General features: G+C 37.3%; 1 protein-coding gene across 1 annotated transcript in view; it reads right to left on the bottom strand.

The window, feature by feature from the left end:
* The window catches only part of LOC140150170 (E3 ubiquitin-protein ligase RNF213-like), a 57,251-nt gene that overhangs the window by 21,207 nt on the left and 16,054 nt on the right, over positions 1-19,990 (bottom strand). Inside the window, exons 11-15 of the mRNA XM_072172172.1 lie at positions 12,576-12,785; positions 6,341-6,543; positions 5,187-5,295; positions 3,286-3,386; positions 1,451-1,633 (exon numbers count right to left, since the gene is read on the bottom strand). Of these exons, the coding sequence (XP_072028273.1) occupies positions 1,451-1,633; positions 3,286-3,386; positions 5,187-5,295; positions 6,341-6,543; positions 12,576-12,785 (806 nt within the window). The remainder of the gene's footprint in view (positions 1-1,450; positions 1,634-3,285; positions 3,387-5,186; positions 5,296-6,340; positions 6,544-12,575; positions 12,786-19,990) is intronic.

Here is a 19,990-nt window from a genome sequence, read left to right as displayed (position 1 = left end):
TTTAATTACTTTTACTTCTACTGAACAGCTAGCAATGTATACTAATTCAATGTGTTCCTGACTGTTCAATAGAAGCAAAAGTAATCAAAATGTACAACTTTATCCAACTTTGTAAACATAAAATTGGCAATTTTTTTTAAGTAGCAGTATTTCTATGGTTTCCAACCTTAAATAACAAGTAATTTAGGGCCTATAACTTGCTTTTTTGGCCAAAATTATTTTTTTTTATTTATAAATAAAAAAAAAAAAAATTTATTTATTTTTTTAGAAAATCTGATTTTTTTGAAAAAAAAAAAAAAATCAGAATTCCGATTAAAATCGGAGGATTGGCATCTCTGTAAGATGAATACAATAAATTGAAGGCAGATAAACACAGCACAAAAACAAAGATTGTGCTTGTTGCAAATTCACAAAACTTACATGGTGTGAAAGTGAATATCACCTGAATTGAGGAGTGATGGTCAGCTTGTGTCATTGACAGGTAAAAAATAGGGACAGCAGTACCAAATAGGTCATCCGAAGATATGGGTAGTGAACACCACGCATAGTAAATATTCATGTGAAACATTTTATTTATTTTTGTGAAACACTTTTTTTTTTCATTTTTATCCAATTTTACAAGTTGACCTCAAATGACCTTTGACCTCAGAATGTGACCTTGAACACATTACATGAAAGTTCCCATAATGCAGCTTTGGTTCAAGTTTGATATAAAATTGGATCGGTAGAACCCATATTTATTGGTCGAGCTATGCGTTTTAAAATATTGGACGAGACGTAGTCGAGTCCAATATTTTACAACTCATAGCGAGACCAATAAATATTGGGCGTAAAGCATCCAGTTTTATCATTATTATGTGTTGGATCCAATATTTTCACACACTTGGATTCATCAAAACATAATAATGGTTGCAATTGGATGTGAACTGTTCATGTGAGACCAGATTTTGTAACAGCATATGACCTTGAACACCACCAATATATGTGGGTTCCCATAGTGCAGCTATGACCCAAGTGTGGTTAGAATAGGATTTGAACTGTTCATAAGAGACCAAATTGTTGACAGACACAAAACTTGGACGACCTAAAAACCAAACTGAACAGTCTTTTCAATTTGGAGACTATTATGCATGGTTGATAACCATTCTATGGCATATCCCTTAAAACAGTTTCAAATTGCACCAAATTTCATTCAATCATTAATTTATTGATCATGACTCTTTTGACTCATGACCCTTGCCTGCGACGAGCCCCTGTTGACTATCCCAAGTGCCCAGTTTATTCAATTGCTAATTGAAACACATGAAATCAAATTGGAGCTATCAAGATTCTGCACACGAACGTATCATTTACATTGTCAAAACATAAGCATGTTTAGATTTATGACATAAGTGAGGATTTTTATTTTGTGTGTGTAGTTAGCTGCAAGCCTTCTCCCATTATGGCTTACTTGTTTTCTTTGGTCACAATGGGTTTGTAGTCTTTTGGCACAGCAGTTCTGCAGGTTGGACAATGTTTGTTTAGATCATGGAATAGCCGCCGGATACATTTCTCACAACATACATGATGACATGGTAGCTCAACAGGTTCTTGTATGGTCATCATACATATTGGACAGTCCTCAAAGCCATACCTGTAAAATGATTAATGTATAACAGATTATAAAGCTAAAAGGCCTACAAAAAGTAATGTTGGCTACACAAAAATATCTTGAGGAAATCACATCATTCATTAAAGCCAGTACCAAGATTGATCACAAGTCACTGAAGTACTTTTTTCCTCAACCAGGATTAGAACCTGGGACCTCTGAGCATCTAGACCAGTGCTCTAACTACTATAGTTTTGGTCAAGCAAAATGATTCTTAAATCCTTGGTCAACTCAACAGAAAGAATAATTTGTGATAATCTTGAGAACAAAGTAATCCTTAGTCAGTTTCATAATCTTTCTGAGAGGCTTGTTAGCATTAAACATGAATGCATATACAGTGGAAACTCGTTAATACGAGATCGCTTAATGCGAGAAACCGCTTACTACAAACAGAAACTCGTGGTCCCGATTTTCCCCTATTATTTACTGTACAAAATAAACTGTTTAATACGAGGTAAATAACACGAAATCTGCATAATACGAGCACTTACTGTCAGTCAAAGCCTTTGTTTTCTATTGTTTTTATGATGGATAAAACGAGCTAATGTCCCAAGGTAATTTATGATCTAAATCATGTCAGAAGTTGACAAAATATAGGCCTACTTGCTCGAAAACCCGGCTCGAAAACTCAAAGCATGACTTCAGGTGCAACCGCACTCTTGTACGTACTTTAATCCCGGACTTGAATCAGGGCAAAAGGACCTTCGAGTACACTCGCTCGCGCCGAAAGTCTTTCTGACAATTTTGTCCGAGATGGAACTACATTGGATTTCAAAACAATAATGAGACATCAAAAGGAGCAAATAAATATCATTAATCGTTTTAATCAGCATTACAGCAAATACTTAATCAACTTTTATTCGTAAAGAAACTTGCCGTCAAAAAATTCCCCAAAGGTTTAAACAACATACAAAAATCCCAGACAGCACTTTAGCGGCAAATGAGGATTCCCTTTCCTATTTTTAGATGTTATAAAATCAAGTCATGACGAAATTTGCCATATAAGGTCAATTATTGATGACGACATATCAGACTAAAAAATCGCAAACTCGGAATTCTGCCCTTGGGTCGAAAGTTGGAAACCCTTCAAGGCATGTTTACTAGCTGCTGAAAGTAGGGGAAATCCTGATATCGCCGTATAATTGTTTTATTTATTTACGATAATCAGCTTGAGAAATCATCTACATTTCATCAGAAAACGCTGTGAGAAAAATGCCTCTTACCGAAAATCAAAAACGAATATTAGAACATCTAGTATAAAATAATGAAGACGGCTATGCAAGCTTATGCACTAGACTCGACCAGTGAAGTTTTGCCCGGGAATTTTGCTTATACAGTCCACTGTGCCGACTTTAGGCTTAAACACATGCAGTCTTCCGACACATTTTTTGCACCCGACTTTTAAAACGAACTCTGCTTAATACGAGCTAAACATGCCGACCCCGGTGATCTCGTATTAACAAGTTTCCACTGTAAATACACAATCATATGTGATTGGTTGACTTATATTATATCGACTTCCAGCCATGTACTGCTGTTCATGTTGTGCATGAACACCAAACTTGGTCCATGCATATATGATTATAGCACATTTTTATGATACAGAGTTGAGTGTATAGGGCATTCATGGAACTTACTTGAAATGCAGCTTGCTTGCACTTTTGTTCAACAGAATGAGGATTTTCTCTAGATGATCAAGACCATCTATGTTCTTCATACTGGATACATTACGCATGCCCTGTTAAAATAATCATTATGGTCAGATTTTAGTTATTTATTTGCAACTTTTGGTTAAAAGGCTTTGAAAGGTCCTTTTGGAAGTACCCCGGAGAGGGCACTCACATTACCCAGCTATACGGGCATGTGCCGCGGTGACGACCCCCTTTTTCAGAGCCGCTAGCCGTTCCTTAGACCCTCTGAATTCATTATTGCCGCTCTTGAAGCCCCAACATTTTTCTAGCCGTTCCATAGACTCTCAGATCATCGATCTCCGCTCTCATCGGCGAGTGTTTTCTGTCCTACTATTTCAAGCCCAAGAGCTACTTTTGCGAGCCCAAAAGCTTCAAAAGAAGGGAATTTTCCAGCAATTTCTTCCCCCATTGAAACACATTGTAAGGAATAAGGTGGATTTTGGGTGGGATTTTGGGCTCCTTGTAGTAGTGGCAACACTGGTTGGTTGTTTGTAAACAGTGATTGCAGCACTGCCGGAGTGCCGAGGCCTTCAGCTGATAAACATTTTGCTGGAAATAAATGATTTGGAGATCTCTTTTGGGAATAAAATTGCCAAATATGAGGAAAAGTACCTCAAATAATTATGTACACGTCCTTGCAGCTGGTCATAACAGTGAATTCTCGCTATTCGCAATAAGGGCGCCGCCAGCGGTTTGCGATGTAATCCTGATGTATCATGGGAAAATCGTGATGTATCATGGGAAAAGGTCGACATCCAAGTCCGCGCAATACGAATATTACCATGCTATTACATAGGAACACGTGACAATATTTTTAGTTTATTACACGCAAATCGATAGAGAAAAAATTTATTGTGCACATTTCAAATCACATTATTAAGTATTATTGAGTATCGATTCACGTGTAACACCTTTATTTTGACAAACTAAAAAATATTGTCACGTGTTCCTATGTAATAGCATGGTAATATTCAGTATTATGCGCGGACTTGATGTCGACCTTTTCCCATGATACATCACGATTATATCGCAAACCGCTGGCGCGCCTTATTATGTAATAGCGAGAATTAAAAGGTAATTTACGATCTACTGGGTTTGTGCAATGGCTGCCAAATTCTGCATATTTCACTCAATTATCTCATGACTGTGTGCAGGGCAGTTCAATGTAGCCTAAATGGGTTTTTTTACGGCACTGAAAAAATTATTTTTGTGGGTTTGTTGTTATGGTGGGCTTTTATGTAATGCTGCTGGCTGCTGCTATAATTATCAGTAGGCAAAAGGTAGGTCTGCCGGGTCTAGTAATTTTGATCCGAATGCTGTTTTGCTGAGATTTTCATCGTAGTAGGCCACCAGACCAATTTTGCATTAATGGTTTTCCTGATTTAATAATTTAATGCACAATTCAAAGTGAAATCAATTCCTTCAAAGATCTGTGGCAAAAACGCAACAAAATTGAACCCTGGTTTGGCCTACATGGTTTCGTTCCGAGACCATTTTCAGATTTTTGCGGCTGATCAGTTCCCAAGACCCCCCTTTTTGGCCGGTTAATTAGTTCCCAAGACCCCCTTTTTGACCGGCCGATCAGTTCCCTAGACCCCCCCCCCCCTTTTTGGCCGGCCGATCAGTTCCTTAGACCTCGAGTTCAAAACTGGTGGTGGCACACCCCTACCAAAAAAAAATTGAGTGCCCCCCGGGGGAAGTACAGGCTGTATCAAAATTATTGTTCTCTGTCTGTTTTTGTTGTTTCTGAAAAAAACCTGCCTCTTCCAAATGCACCATTGGATTGACTTGAATTGACAGACTTAAATAAATATAAATAAACTTGCTAAGACACATTTTGCACTTACCATCCACAGCATTGTGCCCTGCTGTGCAATTTTTTCATCGACATCTGCATTTGCTGGACACACATTCTCTATGAACAGCCGCTGTACTGACATCTTGTCCCACATTTGCCTGATGAGAAAACAACATGAAATAAAAGGCATTCAAGCTTATTTTAGTCAGACTCAATCTGTGAGCAGGTGTGTTATAGTGCTATAGTATTAGCTATAATGTGGTAATGTCATATGCTAGATGTTAAGCTAGTGTGTTTGCATTATTTCTATTTTTGTGTAGGTCTACCTACCACAAGAAGAAATATTGGCATGTTTCCAGAAACAATATGAAATAGCCCTGGGTATTTGTAGCCCAATGTTAGTCAATTTGTCAGTCTTGCATCTGATTGTTTGAGCAGCGTGAACGAATTGCGTGGGCTGCAGTTTTCTTATATTTTTAAATATTTCTTAAAAGAAATAATGGGAAAATGCATTAGCCTCTACACCCAAATGGGTGAGGCATAGCAAAACCCAATATTTCAATGTAATTACTGATGAGGGCACATTATTTAGATGTATAGCATAACTGCAACACCCTTTAATCAATTCTACTACCGCAAAATAGTGATTTAAAGAGAAAATTTCACTTTCACCCAAATATAAAGTTGCATGTTTACATCAAGGTAGAGTGTGAAAAAATTGGCAGTAGAGGTTTTCATGTAACTCAGCCAGGAACTAATGACATTGCAGGAAGTGTTTTTAAACATTCTTTTTTCTTGTAATTTTCATCATGCTGAAAAATTTTACATATAATTTAAAATAAATAAGGTCCTCAAATTTGCTTTATGGTCAGAAATATCCCAAAAATTAGTAAACAATGGAAAATATGCAAATTTTGACCTATTTTTCAAAACAATAAACAAAATTTTACAGATTTGAGAAATATTAACTAGATTTTTGACTCTAGAACAATAAAATGCACATTCTTGGACCTTTCAGTATACTTCTCAAAAGTTGTAGTGAAAATAAAATTTTAAAATTTCCTGCCAATGATCCTTGGAGTGACATAAAATTCATGCTTGCAATCAGAATTCTGACCTCAACATCATTACAGACCCCTGTGAGATACACAAAGAAATAGGGACTGTTAGATGATGGGATGTGATGTTTAATAGAAGACTTACTTGGCATTTTCTGCAATCTTCTTTGTTGCAGGACCATACTGCTCTGCACTACCATGGAGTATAGTCTGTATAACAGTCTCAATCACTGGCCTTGCTGATTGTACCTTTCTCAGCCAGATATGCTGAGACCGCTTTTCTTTGCATTCATCATTAGTAGGCTGGAAGCTGTCAATAATGACATGGACCGACATGGCATCAAGAGTCTACAAAGAAGATATGACCAAAATGGTTTCAAGCATGATTACATATTACAAATACAACTTTTTTACAAACTAAGATAGGTACATGCACCCCTTCCTCCTGGAGTAACACTTACACAACTAATTAAATTCCAATATCTTGGAACATGGCAGGAATCTCAAAAATAGGGAACCATATAATGGACTGGATTCACAGATATGGTTTCTTCCATAAGTTCATTAACATTTAGTAGTTTTTAAAATTTGACTTTTTGACCTCCAAATAGTCATGCAAATAAATCCATATAGGGTATAATCTTCTTCCACGGTAAACCAAACAGCTTCCGTGGTAAACCTTATAGCGCCATCACTTGATGAAAGTACGTTATTAGTAGGCGTGAGTTAAAAGCTATCTGGGCTAGAACTATTGCGACTGTAGGGGTGAGCTTGCCTACAGGTAAAAAAAAAGTAATACCCTTGGCGGTTATATTACACGCCTAGTTTAGGGCAACGGGTGGAAAGGAGGGTAGGCCTACTACGGGATGTGTGACAGATTCGGGTGCATTTTGGTTTGTTGATGGCCCTCAATTTCATGAAAATTTGGTTTAAGAAAGATTGTTTTTATTTATTTTTGGCTCTGAGCGAAGCTAAAAGGGCCTAACTGATCGCAACAATTAGAGAGCCAATGCGGGCGTTGGTTTTTATGCTAAGGATGTTTGTCTGTTTGATATTTGGTCTTGAAATTTGTTTCTAAATTTTGCTTATTTATTATTTAATCGATTGCACTCCAGGTAGATTTCAAATACTGTCGATAAAATATGATTTTTTGGTAAAAAGCCACGATGAACGAGTTGTTTTGTGGTACCCGTGTGTGCTAGAGATTATTTTGGTCTGTGTAATTTAAGTTGCGTAAAAGTGACGGAAACCAACGGAGGGTAATTTCTTAAGATTCAGTTCAGATTCAGAAGTTACTACTATTTCATAACTTTTCTTAACTATTTCTTTACAATTTAAATAAAGAAATGGTTGAGGAATGTCAAAAAATGGTCAAGAACATGTCTGAATCTTGAATAAATCTGAACTAATGAATCGGGTAAATGAATTTCCTAGTGGACTATTTTTCCTTGCGCAAGTGCACATATTTTTGTGACCTCAATTTGTGTGCAAAACACGGACCGAAAGTCATGAAAAATGTTCGTATTTCATCACACTCATTGTATTTTTGTTGGAATATAGTTTTAAAAAGTCAATTTATTAAATCATATTGTGGACATGATTCTGAGGGAAAATATTTTCAATGAGATTTTACTTTACCCCACTTCGCAATATTGAACAATTTCCGTATTTTTCCATAGCAAAAACAGTCTAAATAAATGATGTTCCACTTTGCACAACAATTTTATACTTCAGAATATCAAAGATTGATATGTTTTCTCTTGAAAAAGAACATGGTTTTTAGGCCAGGACTTCTTAAGAAATTCAAGACCAAGGTTTATTTGATTGATGTTACGTCGATGGTCCCCGATCTCGCCATGATTTTGTACTGCAGCTTGCTTGTTTTATGTTTACAATCAGGAGGTCATGACCTATGGCGTATTGATCGATTCTGATCTGTTCTGATTGGATGGTCTCAAGGTCGTCCACAGTTATGAATGAATAATTCACAAGGTCATTAGGGGGGGCAGTAATAGAAAAGGTCAAAATAATGTTGGATAATGAACATAATAATGTACATAATAATAATAATTGAATTCAAATGTGACTGAAATTAGTGGTTTCAGAAATCATTGATTGCAAGTTGCAAAGTTTCATCTTTTACTATAGGCTGTGCAATATTAATCATGAGCTAAATTTTGAGAGAAATCAAAAGGAATGGCAAGCAATCAATGACAGCAGGGGTGGGGAAATCACTTTTTTTAGTATTCCCTGATCAGAAAAAAGTTACAAAGATCAATTATTTGAACCGATGGCTGCTTTCGGAAACTAATAACAACTAGTAGGCCTTTGGGCATGAAATTTGGTAGGTACAGTCAACATTAATAGCCAAATTTTCGGAAGGTCATTTCGGGGTCACCAGAGGTCATCTGAGGTCAAATTAGTAAAAACTACTGGATGGGCGTGAAACTTGGTTGATACAGTCGACATTGGAGTCAAATTTTTGGAAGGTCATTTCGGGGTCATCTGAGGTCAAATTAGTAAAAACTGTCATATGGGCATGAAACTTGGTAGGTTCAGTCAGCGCAAAATATGGTAATTAAGTACCTAATTTGCATAATTTTTGCGTAATAAGCAAAATACCTTGTGAACAGATTATTTGGAGATCCGTATGGGGTACAGTGACGTAACTTGGTGGGGAGTAAGCGTGGCCAGATGTTCTCGACCTGATTAGATTTTCAGCGCAAAATATGCTAATGAAGTACCTAATTTGCATAATTTATGCGTATTTGATGCGTATCAAGCAAAAAACCTTGTGAACAGCTTATCTGGAGATCCGTATGGGGTACAGTGACGTAACTTGGTGGGGAGTAGCGTGGCCAGATGTTCTCGACCTGATTAGATTTTCAGCGCAAAATATGCTAATTAAGTACCTAATTTGCATAATTTTAAATGCGTATTTGATGCATATCAAGCAAAAAACCCTTGTGAACACCTTATCTGGAGATCTGTATGGGGTACAGTGACGTAACTTGGTGAGGAGTAGCGGGGCCAGAGGTTCTCGACCTGATTAGATTTTGAGCGTAAAATATGGTAATTAAGTACCTAATTTGCATAATATATGCGTAATAAGCAAAATACCTTGTGAACAGATTATCTGGAGGTCCGTATGAGGTACAGTGATGTAACTTGGTGGGGAGTTGCGTGGCCAGAGGTTCTCGACCTGATTAGATTTTCAGCGCAACATACTTTATCCAATTTCGTGAGGTCAAAGGTCACGTAAAAGGTCAAAGGTCAACTGAGGTCACCAAATCTTTTAATAATTAATTTTCAACTGTGCATCACGTATCCAAATAACAGCTTGATCGATCATGTAATTAAGGAAATATGACGACTTTAAGATAGTCGCTTTCCATGTAAAGTATAGCAAAGTAGCACTTTCAATGAGTGATAACTCGTAAAGGAAGCATCTTTCTGTTTTGATTTATTACTTTGATGAAATAGTTCTTTGGTATTGCCAAATTTGATTGCAAATTTGTAGGTGGGCCCCTGAACCCCGCCATTTAAAACCAAATTTTGGAAGGTCATTTTGGGGTCACCAGGGTCATCTGAGGTCAAATTAGTAAAACTGTCGTATGGGCATGAAACTTGGTGGGTACAGTCAACATTTCAAGCCAAATTTTTGGAAGGTCATTTCGGGGTCATCTGAGGTCAAATTAGTAAAAACTGTCGGATGGGCATGAAACTTGGTGGGTACAGTCAACATTTAAAGCCAAATTTTTGGAAGGTCATTTCGGGGTCACCAGGGTCATCTGAGGTCAAATTAGTAAAACTGTCGTATATGCATGAAACTTGGTGGGTACAGTCAACATTTAAAGCCAAATTTTTGGAAGGTCATTTTGAGGTTACCAGGGGTCATCCGAGGTCAAATTAGTAAAAACTGTCGGATGGGCATGAAACTTGGTGGGTATAGTCAACATTTAACGCCAAATTTTTGGAAGGTCATTTTTGAGGCCATCAGGGGTCATCTGAGGTCAAATTAGTAAAAACTGTCATATGGGCATGAAACTTAGCACGGGGGGTACAGTCAACATTTAGAGCCAAATTTTTAGAAGGTCATTTCGGGATCACCGGGGTCATCTGAGGTCAAATTAGTAAAAACTGTTGTATATGCATGAAACTTGGTGGGTACAGTCAACATTTAAAACCAAATATTTGGAAGGTCATTTCGAGTCACCAGGGGTCATCTGAGGTCAAATTAGTAAAAACTGTTGTATGGGCATGAAACTTGATGGGTACAGTCAACATTTAAAGCCAAATTTTTGGAAGGTCATTTTTGAGGCCATCAGGGGTCATCTGAGGTCAAATTAGTAAAAACTGTCATATGGGCATGAAACTTAGCACGGGGGTACAGTCAACATTTAGAGCGAAATTTTTAGAAGGTCATTTCAGGGCCACCTGCAGGGGTCATCTGAGGTCATATTAGTAAAAACTGTTGCATGGGCATGAAACTTGGTGGGTACAGTTACCATCAGCCAGATAATCGTGCCCAGCCGATAACCGCCAAATTCATTTACCTCTCTACCAAAAGTTATCGCAAAAGCAGGCGGTCACAAAAGCAGGCGAGACTCGTGGTTCGAGAATCGCATGGCCTTTCCTGTGGTGCTTAATGTGCAAAAACCATCTGGACCCCACCGGGGACCCTTAAGGGGACCCCCTGGCCGTGCTGGGCAAGAGTTCCGCTCGCTATGCTTAGCAAGTTCACGATTTTTTTTGTGTCAGCTTGTGACATCTCTGACTGTTGTATTTATTCTGAAACTTGGTGGGTAGCCACCAATTAGAGCCAGATCCTTATTCAGACTAACACTATTCTTGACATAGGCCTATTTTGATACATTTTGATTAGTTTAGACCCATTTGGACCCTTTTCCATCCAATTCCACCCGTTTATCCATGTGGCTAAATAGTAATTCCCAAAATTGATTGATGTATCATTGTATGCTCTGCAAATGAGATAGCTACCAACCGACCAGATGTACCCATTGAATGTAATACGTCACATATACTCAAATGATTTCACCTGTTGCACATTCGACTTTCACTGTCACCATAAAGCACAGAGCCACAGCGCCATTGGTGCTCTTGTTTTAAACTAATAGGAAAGTGTGCCATTTTTTTATTGTTACCATGGCGTGCGATAATATATAGGCCTATTAATATGATTTTATTATTTTGTTATTAATTGAAAATCTAAAATAGTATAAAATCGTATATGATGCCTTAAATTAAAGTTTAAAACGTTCTTCCAATATTAATAACTATTATTAAATAATTCCTAACATCTCAGACAACACGCCCCCTCCCCCAACACACGCACCCCCCACCCCTACACCAACAACCACATGCCAAGTCGTTGGCGAAAGTCTATCTTGCACATCGTGCACGCGCGCGTGCACCATCCAGCATTGTCCCGCTAAAATACACTACCCTATTACGAGCAATGGAATAGCCCGTCAATCATGCACAGTGGTTGCTCCTGGAAGGAAGATTATACCCAATGTGACGCCGTTGCTCATGGAAGACAAGAAGGATTATACCCCTTTTCAATAAATCACAACATATTTTGTTAATAGTATTAGCCTGTTAATTTTGGCCCTGCATGCCTTCAGTTTTCTTGTGCTTGCCATTACGTTTTGTTACCTGGAGAGATTTGATCATGTCTCACCTGGGAACCAAATACCACACAAGGTCATTTTTATGTAACTCGTTGAACCATGTGTGCCATATACTGCCTCTAGCTATAATGTCAGCCTGGTGATGTGGTCAACTCATTGACAGATACCAACCTCAGGAGGGAATTCAATTTTTGATCAGTTCTCTTCAGGTAGTGAAACATAATGCATACTTCCAAACTAGATTTACCTTACCATCTCTCCATCTTGATTTGATAATATTGGTAGATCTTTTGTATCCACAATGTTTGGATATATACACCTCCATCAATAAAAAGAAATCCAGCAGACCCTCTCCCCCCTGGCTAAGCTACTATCTACTTCCAAACAAGTTTAGCCTTACCATCTCTCCATCTTGATTTGATAATATTGGTAGGTTATTTGGATCCACATGGTCTGGATGGTATGGTGGCACAATTGGAGGGGTTGTCAAGTGGGAAGTTGCCCCCCCCCAATATTTTTCTTCCCCGTAAACACTCAAAATTACAAACATTTCCACTTTGTGCAGCAATTTAGCGAAAAATTGGTTGATTCCCCCCCTGAAATTCACTTCCCCCCCAAAAAAAATTCCTGGTGCCGCCACTGTTGGATACACCTCTATAAATCTAGAGAAATGCAGCAGACCCCCTGGCTAGGACACTACCTACTTCCAAACCAGTTTAGCCTTACCATCTCTCCATCTTGGTTTGATAATCTTGGTAGGTTGTTGGGATCCACAAGGTCTGGATATACCTCCATCAATCTAGAGAAATGTAGCAGACGTCCTTGAATCTTGGCATGCGCCATGTGTAGCCCCACCAGCGATACAATCAAGGTTGACCTTTGACCTGATTCACGCATCATAACTTGACTGGTGAACAGCAATGCTTGGCAAACACACTGCACAAAAAAACAATTTTACAAATGTTAAAACATTGAATTGCTAGTCTACTAATAAACCTGAACCAGGTTGAATAATGTTCAACCATGGGTGTACCCTTTTATTTAATTTCATTTTCACTAAAGTCGGGTAACTAGTAAAAGATACTAGCCTGAAGGAACTTTTAGCTGCAAAACCGTTAAAGTTCATCACACAGTGATGGATATGAACAATCAGGTAAAATCCATAGTGATGGATGATGAGATTTCATGAAAAATCATTTCACATAGTGACATAAGTTTTGCAATCTATCACATATAATTTATATTATGTATGAGTTTACAACATTTTAATATTTTGGAATCAAAAGTTTATTTTAATAGACACATGAATTGCTGAACATAAATGGGTTTAATTGTCTCGAGACAGCAGGAAAGCACAACAACGCAAAGAATAGACTCCGCATTGCCCCCACGATCATGAGGACCATTTAATACACATAAGCTTATTTATAATAATTTCACAATCTCATAGAAATTAAGACTATATTGAGATAATAACAGATTTCATATCAATTAAACAAATTATATACATTGAGATGATTAATTGCAGCAAGCATTTGGAATTATTTATCATCTTCATATAAATCAATAAATACACAAATTATTGGAAAATGTGTACAAGCCAACCATACAGGCTGGACAAACAAAAGTTGACTTCTGAATCACATTTAACCAAATTTCATCTTAAGCAAATCTTAAGCATATCTTAAACAGATACATCTTTGGATCAAACAGAGGATTGGATTGGAAAACAGCATTTTTAACCGCAATTAAATAATTAGAAATCTCCAAAAGAATAAACAATGCCAACACTAGCAAAAATCGAACATTTTGTATTCAGCAAGATACGGCATCAATGCTTAAACCATTTACTGATATATAATCCACTGGTATTGACAACCAAGTAAATAAAGATACTCCAAATAAGCAACAAAGCATTTATAACCCTGGTATAAAAACGCAGCAGAAAGGGAGGAAAGCATGAAGGCAACCAATAGCCCACCATAAAACGCAGTAGAAAGTGGAGACAATCTACCGACGAGATTCTTCAGGTTTCGAAGAAACTCCGTAACACATTCAAACACCATAAAACGCAGTAGAAAGTGGTTACAATCTACAGACGAGATTCTTCAGGTTTTGAAGAAAATCCTTAACACATCCAAGCACCATAAAACGCAGTAGAAAGTGGAGACAATCTACCGACGAGATTCTTCAGGTTTTGAAGAAACTCCATAACACATTCAAACACCATAAAACGCAGTAGAAAGTGGAGACAATCTACAGACGAGATTCTTCAGGTTTCGAAGAAACTCCGTAACATATTCAAACACCATAAAACGCAGTAGAAAGTGGAGACAATCTACAGACGCGAGATTCTTCAGGTTTTGAAGAAAATCCTTAACACATCCAGGCACCATTAAACGCAGTAGAAAGTGGAGACAATCTACAGACGAGATTCTTCAGGTTTTGAAGAAAATCCTTAACACATCCAGGCACCATTAAACGCAGTAGAAAGTGGAGACAATCTACAGACGAGATTCTTCAGGTTTTGAAGAAAATCCTTAACACATCCAAGCACCATAAAACGCAGTAGAAAGTGGAGACAATCTACAGACGAGATTCTTCAGGTTTTGAAGAAAATCCTTAACACATCCAGGCACCATTAAACGCAGTAGAAAGTGGAGACAATCTACCGACGAGATTCTTCAGGTTTCAAGAAACTCCGTAACACATCCAGGCACCATTAAACGCAGTAAAAAGTGGAAACAATCTACAGACGAGATTCTTCAGGTTTTGAAGAAAATCCTTAACACATCCAAGCACCATTAAACGCAGTAGAAAGTGGAGACAATCTACCGACGAGATTCTTCAGGTTTCGAAGAACCTCCGTAACACATTCAAACACCATAAAACGCAGTAGAAAGTGGAGACAATCTACCGACGAGATTCTTCAGTTTTCGAAGATACTCCGTAACACATTCAAACACCATAAAACGCAGTAGAAAGTGGAGACAATCTACAGACGAGATTCTTCAGGTTTTGAAGAAAATCCTTAACACATCCAAGCACCATAAAACGCAGTAGAAAGTGGAGACAATCTACCGACGAGATTCTTCAGGTTTTGAAGAAAATCCATAACACATCCAAGCACCATAAAACGCAGTAGAAAGTGGAGACAATCTACAGACGAGATTCTTCAGGTTTTGAAGAAACTCCATACAAAGCATTCATTCCCTTCTATAAAACGCAGTAGAAAGTGGAGACAATCTACTAATGATATTCTTCAAGATTTCAAGAAATTCCATACAAAGCCTCTATTTTTAAGCATAAAGCAGCATATTTGGACATACCATTTTATTGGAGTATCTTTAACCATATTTAGTTACTGAATCACCCTTCCAGCTTTTGGGAGGGTGGGTGGGATTTTTGGTCCATCAAGATCGAAGGAACAATTGCAAGTGCATCACTAGGAGAACTATGGACATAACAAAGGAATTAAAAAATAAGGCGGAGACCTGAATGGCTGCACACCACTAAAGTGACAGCTGACTGGACAGAAAAACTGAGCTTGTTGCTATAACAACATAACAACAACCCCTAAATTAAAACTGACTTGACCAGGAGACCAAACACTTTAAGTGTACTTGAGAATGCTCAAGTGGGAATAAGAGGATAAGCCTCTACACCTAGATGCACATGACAGCCTAATGTCCCCTGCTGCTGAGACAATCTAGTTTTTAAAAGATTTGCAACTTTAAAAAACGGAATTAGTTTGTAATCTATGGCTATGTGCAATACACATTTCACCAACTCGATGTTTCCCGATGTTCATATCTTGATAAATTTGCGATTGACATTTGTCACTATGTGATACACTCCAATGCTCACATCTGACACTATGTGATACACCTGACAGAACATGCTGGAAATCCTATTGAGCATGGTACATCCTATTAGTTTAATTTTTTGGTAATTGTAAATATAAAGATGCGTTAAAACAGCCTTATCCACCTCCCCCACTTTACCTCATCAAAATTGAGGTCATATTTTTCTCATTACCCCAGTGAAATTTTATGCCCAAGATGTTTCGTTTAGATGGAGTGAACAAAAAGTGCCAAAAATGTGGTAAAAATTGGTAACCACTGACCACTACTGGAAGTACATGTATGTACTATTATATGGGGTACACTACGGGATTCTCATGAGAGTAGCAGCGCTGCTACTCTCGAGTACCCACGTCGGCCACCAGACCCTTGTGGCCCAGCAAGCCGGCTGCAACTCGCGAATACCTCGTGGCGTAGGTACTTTGAAGGTACTCCGAGTACCGACACTGGTACTCACCTGCCAGGTAATATGCAGCTGAGTACCGACGTCGGTACTCTGGCAAGAAAAAAATGAGGCAAGCGGGTTGCCATTTCTTATTTGTTTTTGTTGCCATATTGATTTATATTGATTAATATGTTCTTGATTTATGTTTCTTATTTGTTTTGGGGCATTTTTAAGCGGATAAGTTAAGTAGGCCTAGGCCTATTAGTAAATGAGTAAATAAATAAGTAGGCCTAAATAAGTAAGTAAACAACTAACTAAAGGAGTAGGTAAATAAATAAGGCAATAGATAAACAAATAAATAAGTTATTAAATAATTACCCAACTTGAAGTAAATAAATAAATAAATAAGGAGATTGGTAAACAACTAATCATAAAAATAAGTAAATAATTAGGTAAATAATAACTAAATGAGTAAGTAAATAAACAAGGAAATAAAAAAATAACCAAGTAAGTAAATAAGCAACTAAATAAATAAATATCTAAATGAGTAGGCTAAGTAAATAAATAAGTGAAGATAATAAATAAGTATATAAACAACCAAATAAAAAATAAATAGTGAAATAAGTAAAGAAAAAGTAAATTTATAAGTAGGCCTACATAAATAAATAAGTAAATAACTAACTAACTAAATAAATAGGTAATAAATAAATGAGTAAATAACTAAAGCAAATAATGATTTAATGAATAAAAAACATATGAACATGTTAATAAAATACACGATTCCAATCTTTTCTAAACATTTCTGAAAAATAATAAACTTACTAAATAATTAATTAAATAAGATAAAAATTACAAATGAAAACAACCAAGCTGAGCAACCAGTCAAGCAAACGGCTAACTAACCAACCAAGTAAACAATCAAACAAACATAAAACCGATACAAAAATCAAAGCACAAGAAAATAAATAACAATCTTCAGGTTTTGGAACAAGGTAATTTAAAACAGAAAAATCTTCACATAACATCGGTCTAGGTAACATGCTAAAACATTATTAACATAACAATGATGATGGTAATTTGGTATTAACAAATTAAAGTGTTATTTTCTTAACAGAACAAAACGGTAAACAAAAGAAAAACGATGGGATTATAATATAACACTGTCGCCGGCGTACGGAAAAACTGCATTGTGCAACAAGCATTATTGCATCCATCATAACAAATTAATAATTCCACTTCAACGCGTTAGTGTGCAAACCTTGTTGAACGCGTAGTCGGCCAGCGATTTTGTATCATAGGCGCGCGCCTTGAAGTCAATGAACTTTACGATCGAATGATTTTGGCGACGAGTACCTCGCGGGTGAGTACCTTCACTGCTACTTCACTGCTGACACATGGGTACACCATGGATGCGGTTACTGTGCAGGTACTACCGCTGAAGAATATCGGTACCCCGACCATGGTCTGCCTATAAGTCACCTACTTGGTACATCGCAGTTGACTCTTAGGTGACGCATGGTGGAGTATCGATGTAAGTACTTTGCTACGGGGGTATCTACAGTATGGTAGCCGACGCTGGTACTTTGGTGTAGTACCAACGTCGGCCACAACGGGCTTGTGTACTCGGTAGTAGCAGCGGTAGTAGCCGCGAAGTAACATTGCAGCAGAGGTACTACGTCGCCAGGAATCTTGTAGTGTATTGTTACAATTTGTTTTGCTGCTACTGATAATATCAAAATCCCTGGGGTAATAAAACTCAAAATTTGGAAACAGACTGTTTTAAGGGCTGGGGTATGAGCGTTTGGACAGTATTTATTTTGGGACATTAGAGCACATCAGACATATCGAATTGCATTCTGAATACGAAGAATGTCATTCTGATATCAAATAATTTTGATTTTTTGAAATTCGCAATTTGATACACATTTTATGGCAAATCATTAAAATTGATATTTTTGATATTTAACAGTACTTGAAGTAAACTTTATAAATCTGATGATTTATACTTAAAGTGTATAGGTGGAAAATTTTGACCTTTCGTATTGAAGATATGGATTTTTTTTCCCAAAACACCAAAAAAAATTAGGTCTTTTTGGGAAAAAAATCGATATCTTCAATATGAAAGGTCAAAATTTTCAATTGACCGTCAGCTTTTCCTCCCTGCTACATACACTTTAAGAATATATCATTAAATTTATATAATTTACTTCGAGGACTGTTATATATCAAAAATTTGAAAAATATCAAATTTTTATAATTTGTCATAAAATTTGTATTATATTGTGATTTAAAAAAATGAAGATTATTTGATATCAGAAAGACATGCTTCGTATTCAGAATGCAATTCAATAGGTCTGAGGTGCTCTCATGTGCCACAAAAAATACTGTCGAAACGCAATAAACGCTCATTTTGGATCCCTTAATGGTTGGCTTCAAAACAGATAGAAAACATAATGACCACCCACATTTATGTGTGCTCAAAGTTTGTATGCCAAGTGGTAACTCACTGCACTGCTAAAGAATCACAACATCACCCTCTACAGTCAGCATAATACAAATTTCAGGGGTGTGAGAGGCCACAGACCAAAAACGAGGAAAATCACTAAAAACAGCGTAAAATCAGGGTAAAAACGCCAAATATGGGCTGAAAATAAAAGAAAAACACGTAAATTTTGGCAACAAAAAAAGAGGAAATCAGCTGAAAAGAGGAACTCTCACATCCCTGAAATTTACCTGGGATTTGTCAGTATGAGAAAACCACAACCAGAGATGCCAACAACGTCCTTGGGTGCCAAATTGGGCTACATAGCGAATACTTGCTGCTACTCATAAAACATGCCCTAAAATTGGGCTACTTTTGTGTCAGACCACCGCAGTAATTTGATGTATTTTCCTTTAAATTTGGCCAAAATATAAAGGTTTACAATCTCTAAAGTTCAAATTTCAATAACAATTGATTGGTTAGTAAGTACCGGAAGTTTTATCATTCAGGTGCTCTTCTGCACAATTTGGGTGATTAAATGTATGTTCTTAATTTGGGTAAATATCCAGTATTGTCTGCTTTTTAAAAGTTGTTAAAAATTGGGCTACATGAGACTAATTTACCAGACAGCAGCCTGGAGAACTGTACTGAAACGTTTTGGTAACACTGACCACAACAATATAAAACAAGAGCACCAATGGCGCTGTGGCTCTGCGCTTTTTGGTGACAGTGAAAGTAATTGTTCTTGGAGTCGATTGTGCAATGTGACGTGACAGATCACATTCAATGGGTACATCTGGTTGGTTGGTAGCTATCTCATTTGCAGAGCATACAAGAATGCATCAATCAATTTAGGGAATTACTATTTAGCAACATGAATCGAATCTGGTGGAATTGGATAGAAATGGGTCCAAATGGACCGAAACTGATCAAAATGTATCAAAATACATAAGCCAATGTCAAGAATAGTGTTGTCTGAATAAGGTTTTGGCTATAATTAATTAGTGACTGTACCCACCAAGTTTAATACCTATACGACAGTTTATACTAATTTGATCGCAGTTGACCCCAGGTGACCCTGAAATGGCCTTCCAAAACTTTGGCTCTAAATAGTGACTGTACCCACCAGGTTTCATGCCTATCAAACAGTTTTTACTCATTTGACCTCAGATGACCCCAAAATGACCTTCCAAAAATGTGACTGCAAATGTTGACTGCATCCACCAAGTTTCATGCCCGTCCAAATGTTTTTACTAATTTGACCTCAGATGACCCCTGGTGACCCCGAAATGACCTTCCAAAAATTTGACTCCAAATGTTGACTGTATCCACCAAGTTTCATGTCCATCCGACAGTTTTTACTAACTTGACCTCACATGACCTCTGGTGACCCCGAAATGACCTTCACAAA

This window comes from Amphiura filiformis, chromosome 4 (genome assembly GCF_039555335.1).
Source record: "Amphiura filiformis chromosome 4, Afil_fr2py, whole genome shotgun sequence".
Taxonomy (NCBI): domain Eukaryota; kingdom Metazoa; phylum Echinodermata; class Ophiuroidea; order Amphilepidida; family Amphiuridae; genus Amphiura; species Amphiura filiformis.
The sequence above is the reverse complement of the archived record's forward strand: the minus strand, read 5'-3'. Positions and strand labels throughout refer to the sequence as shown.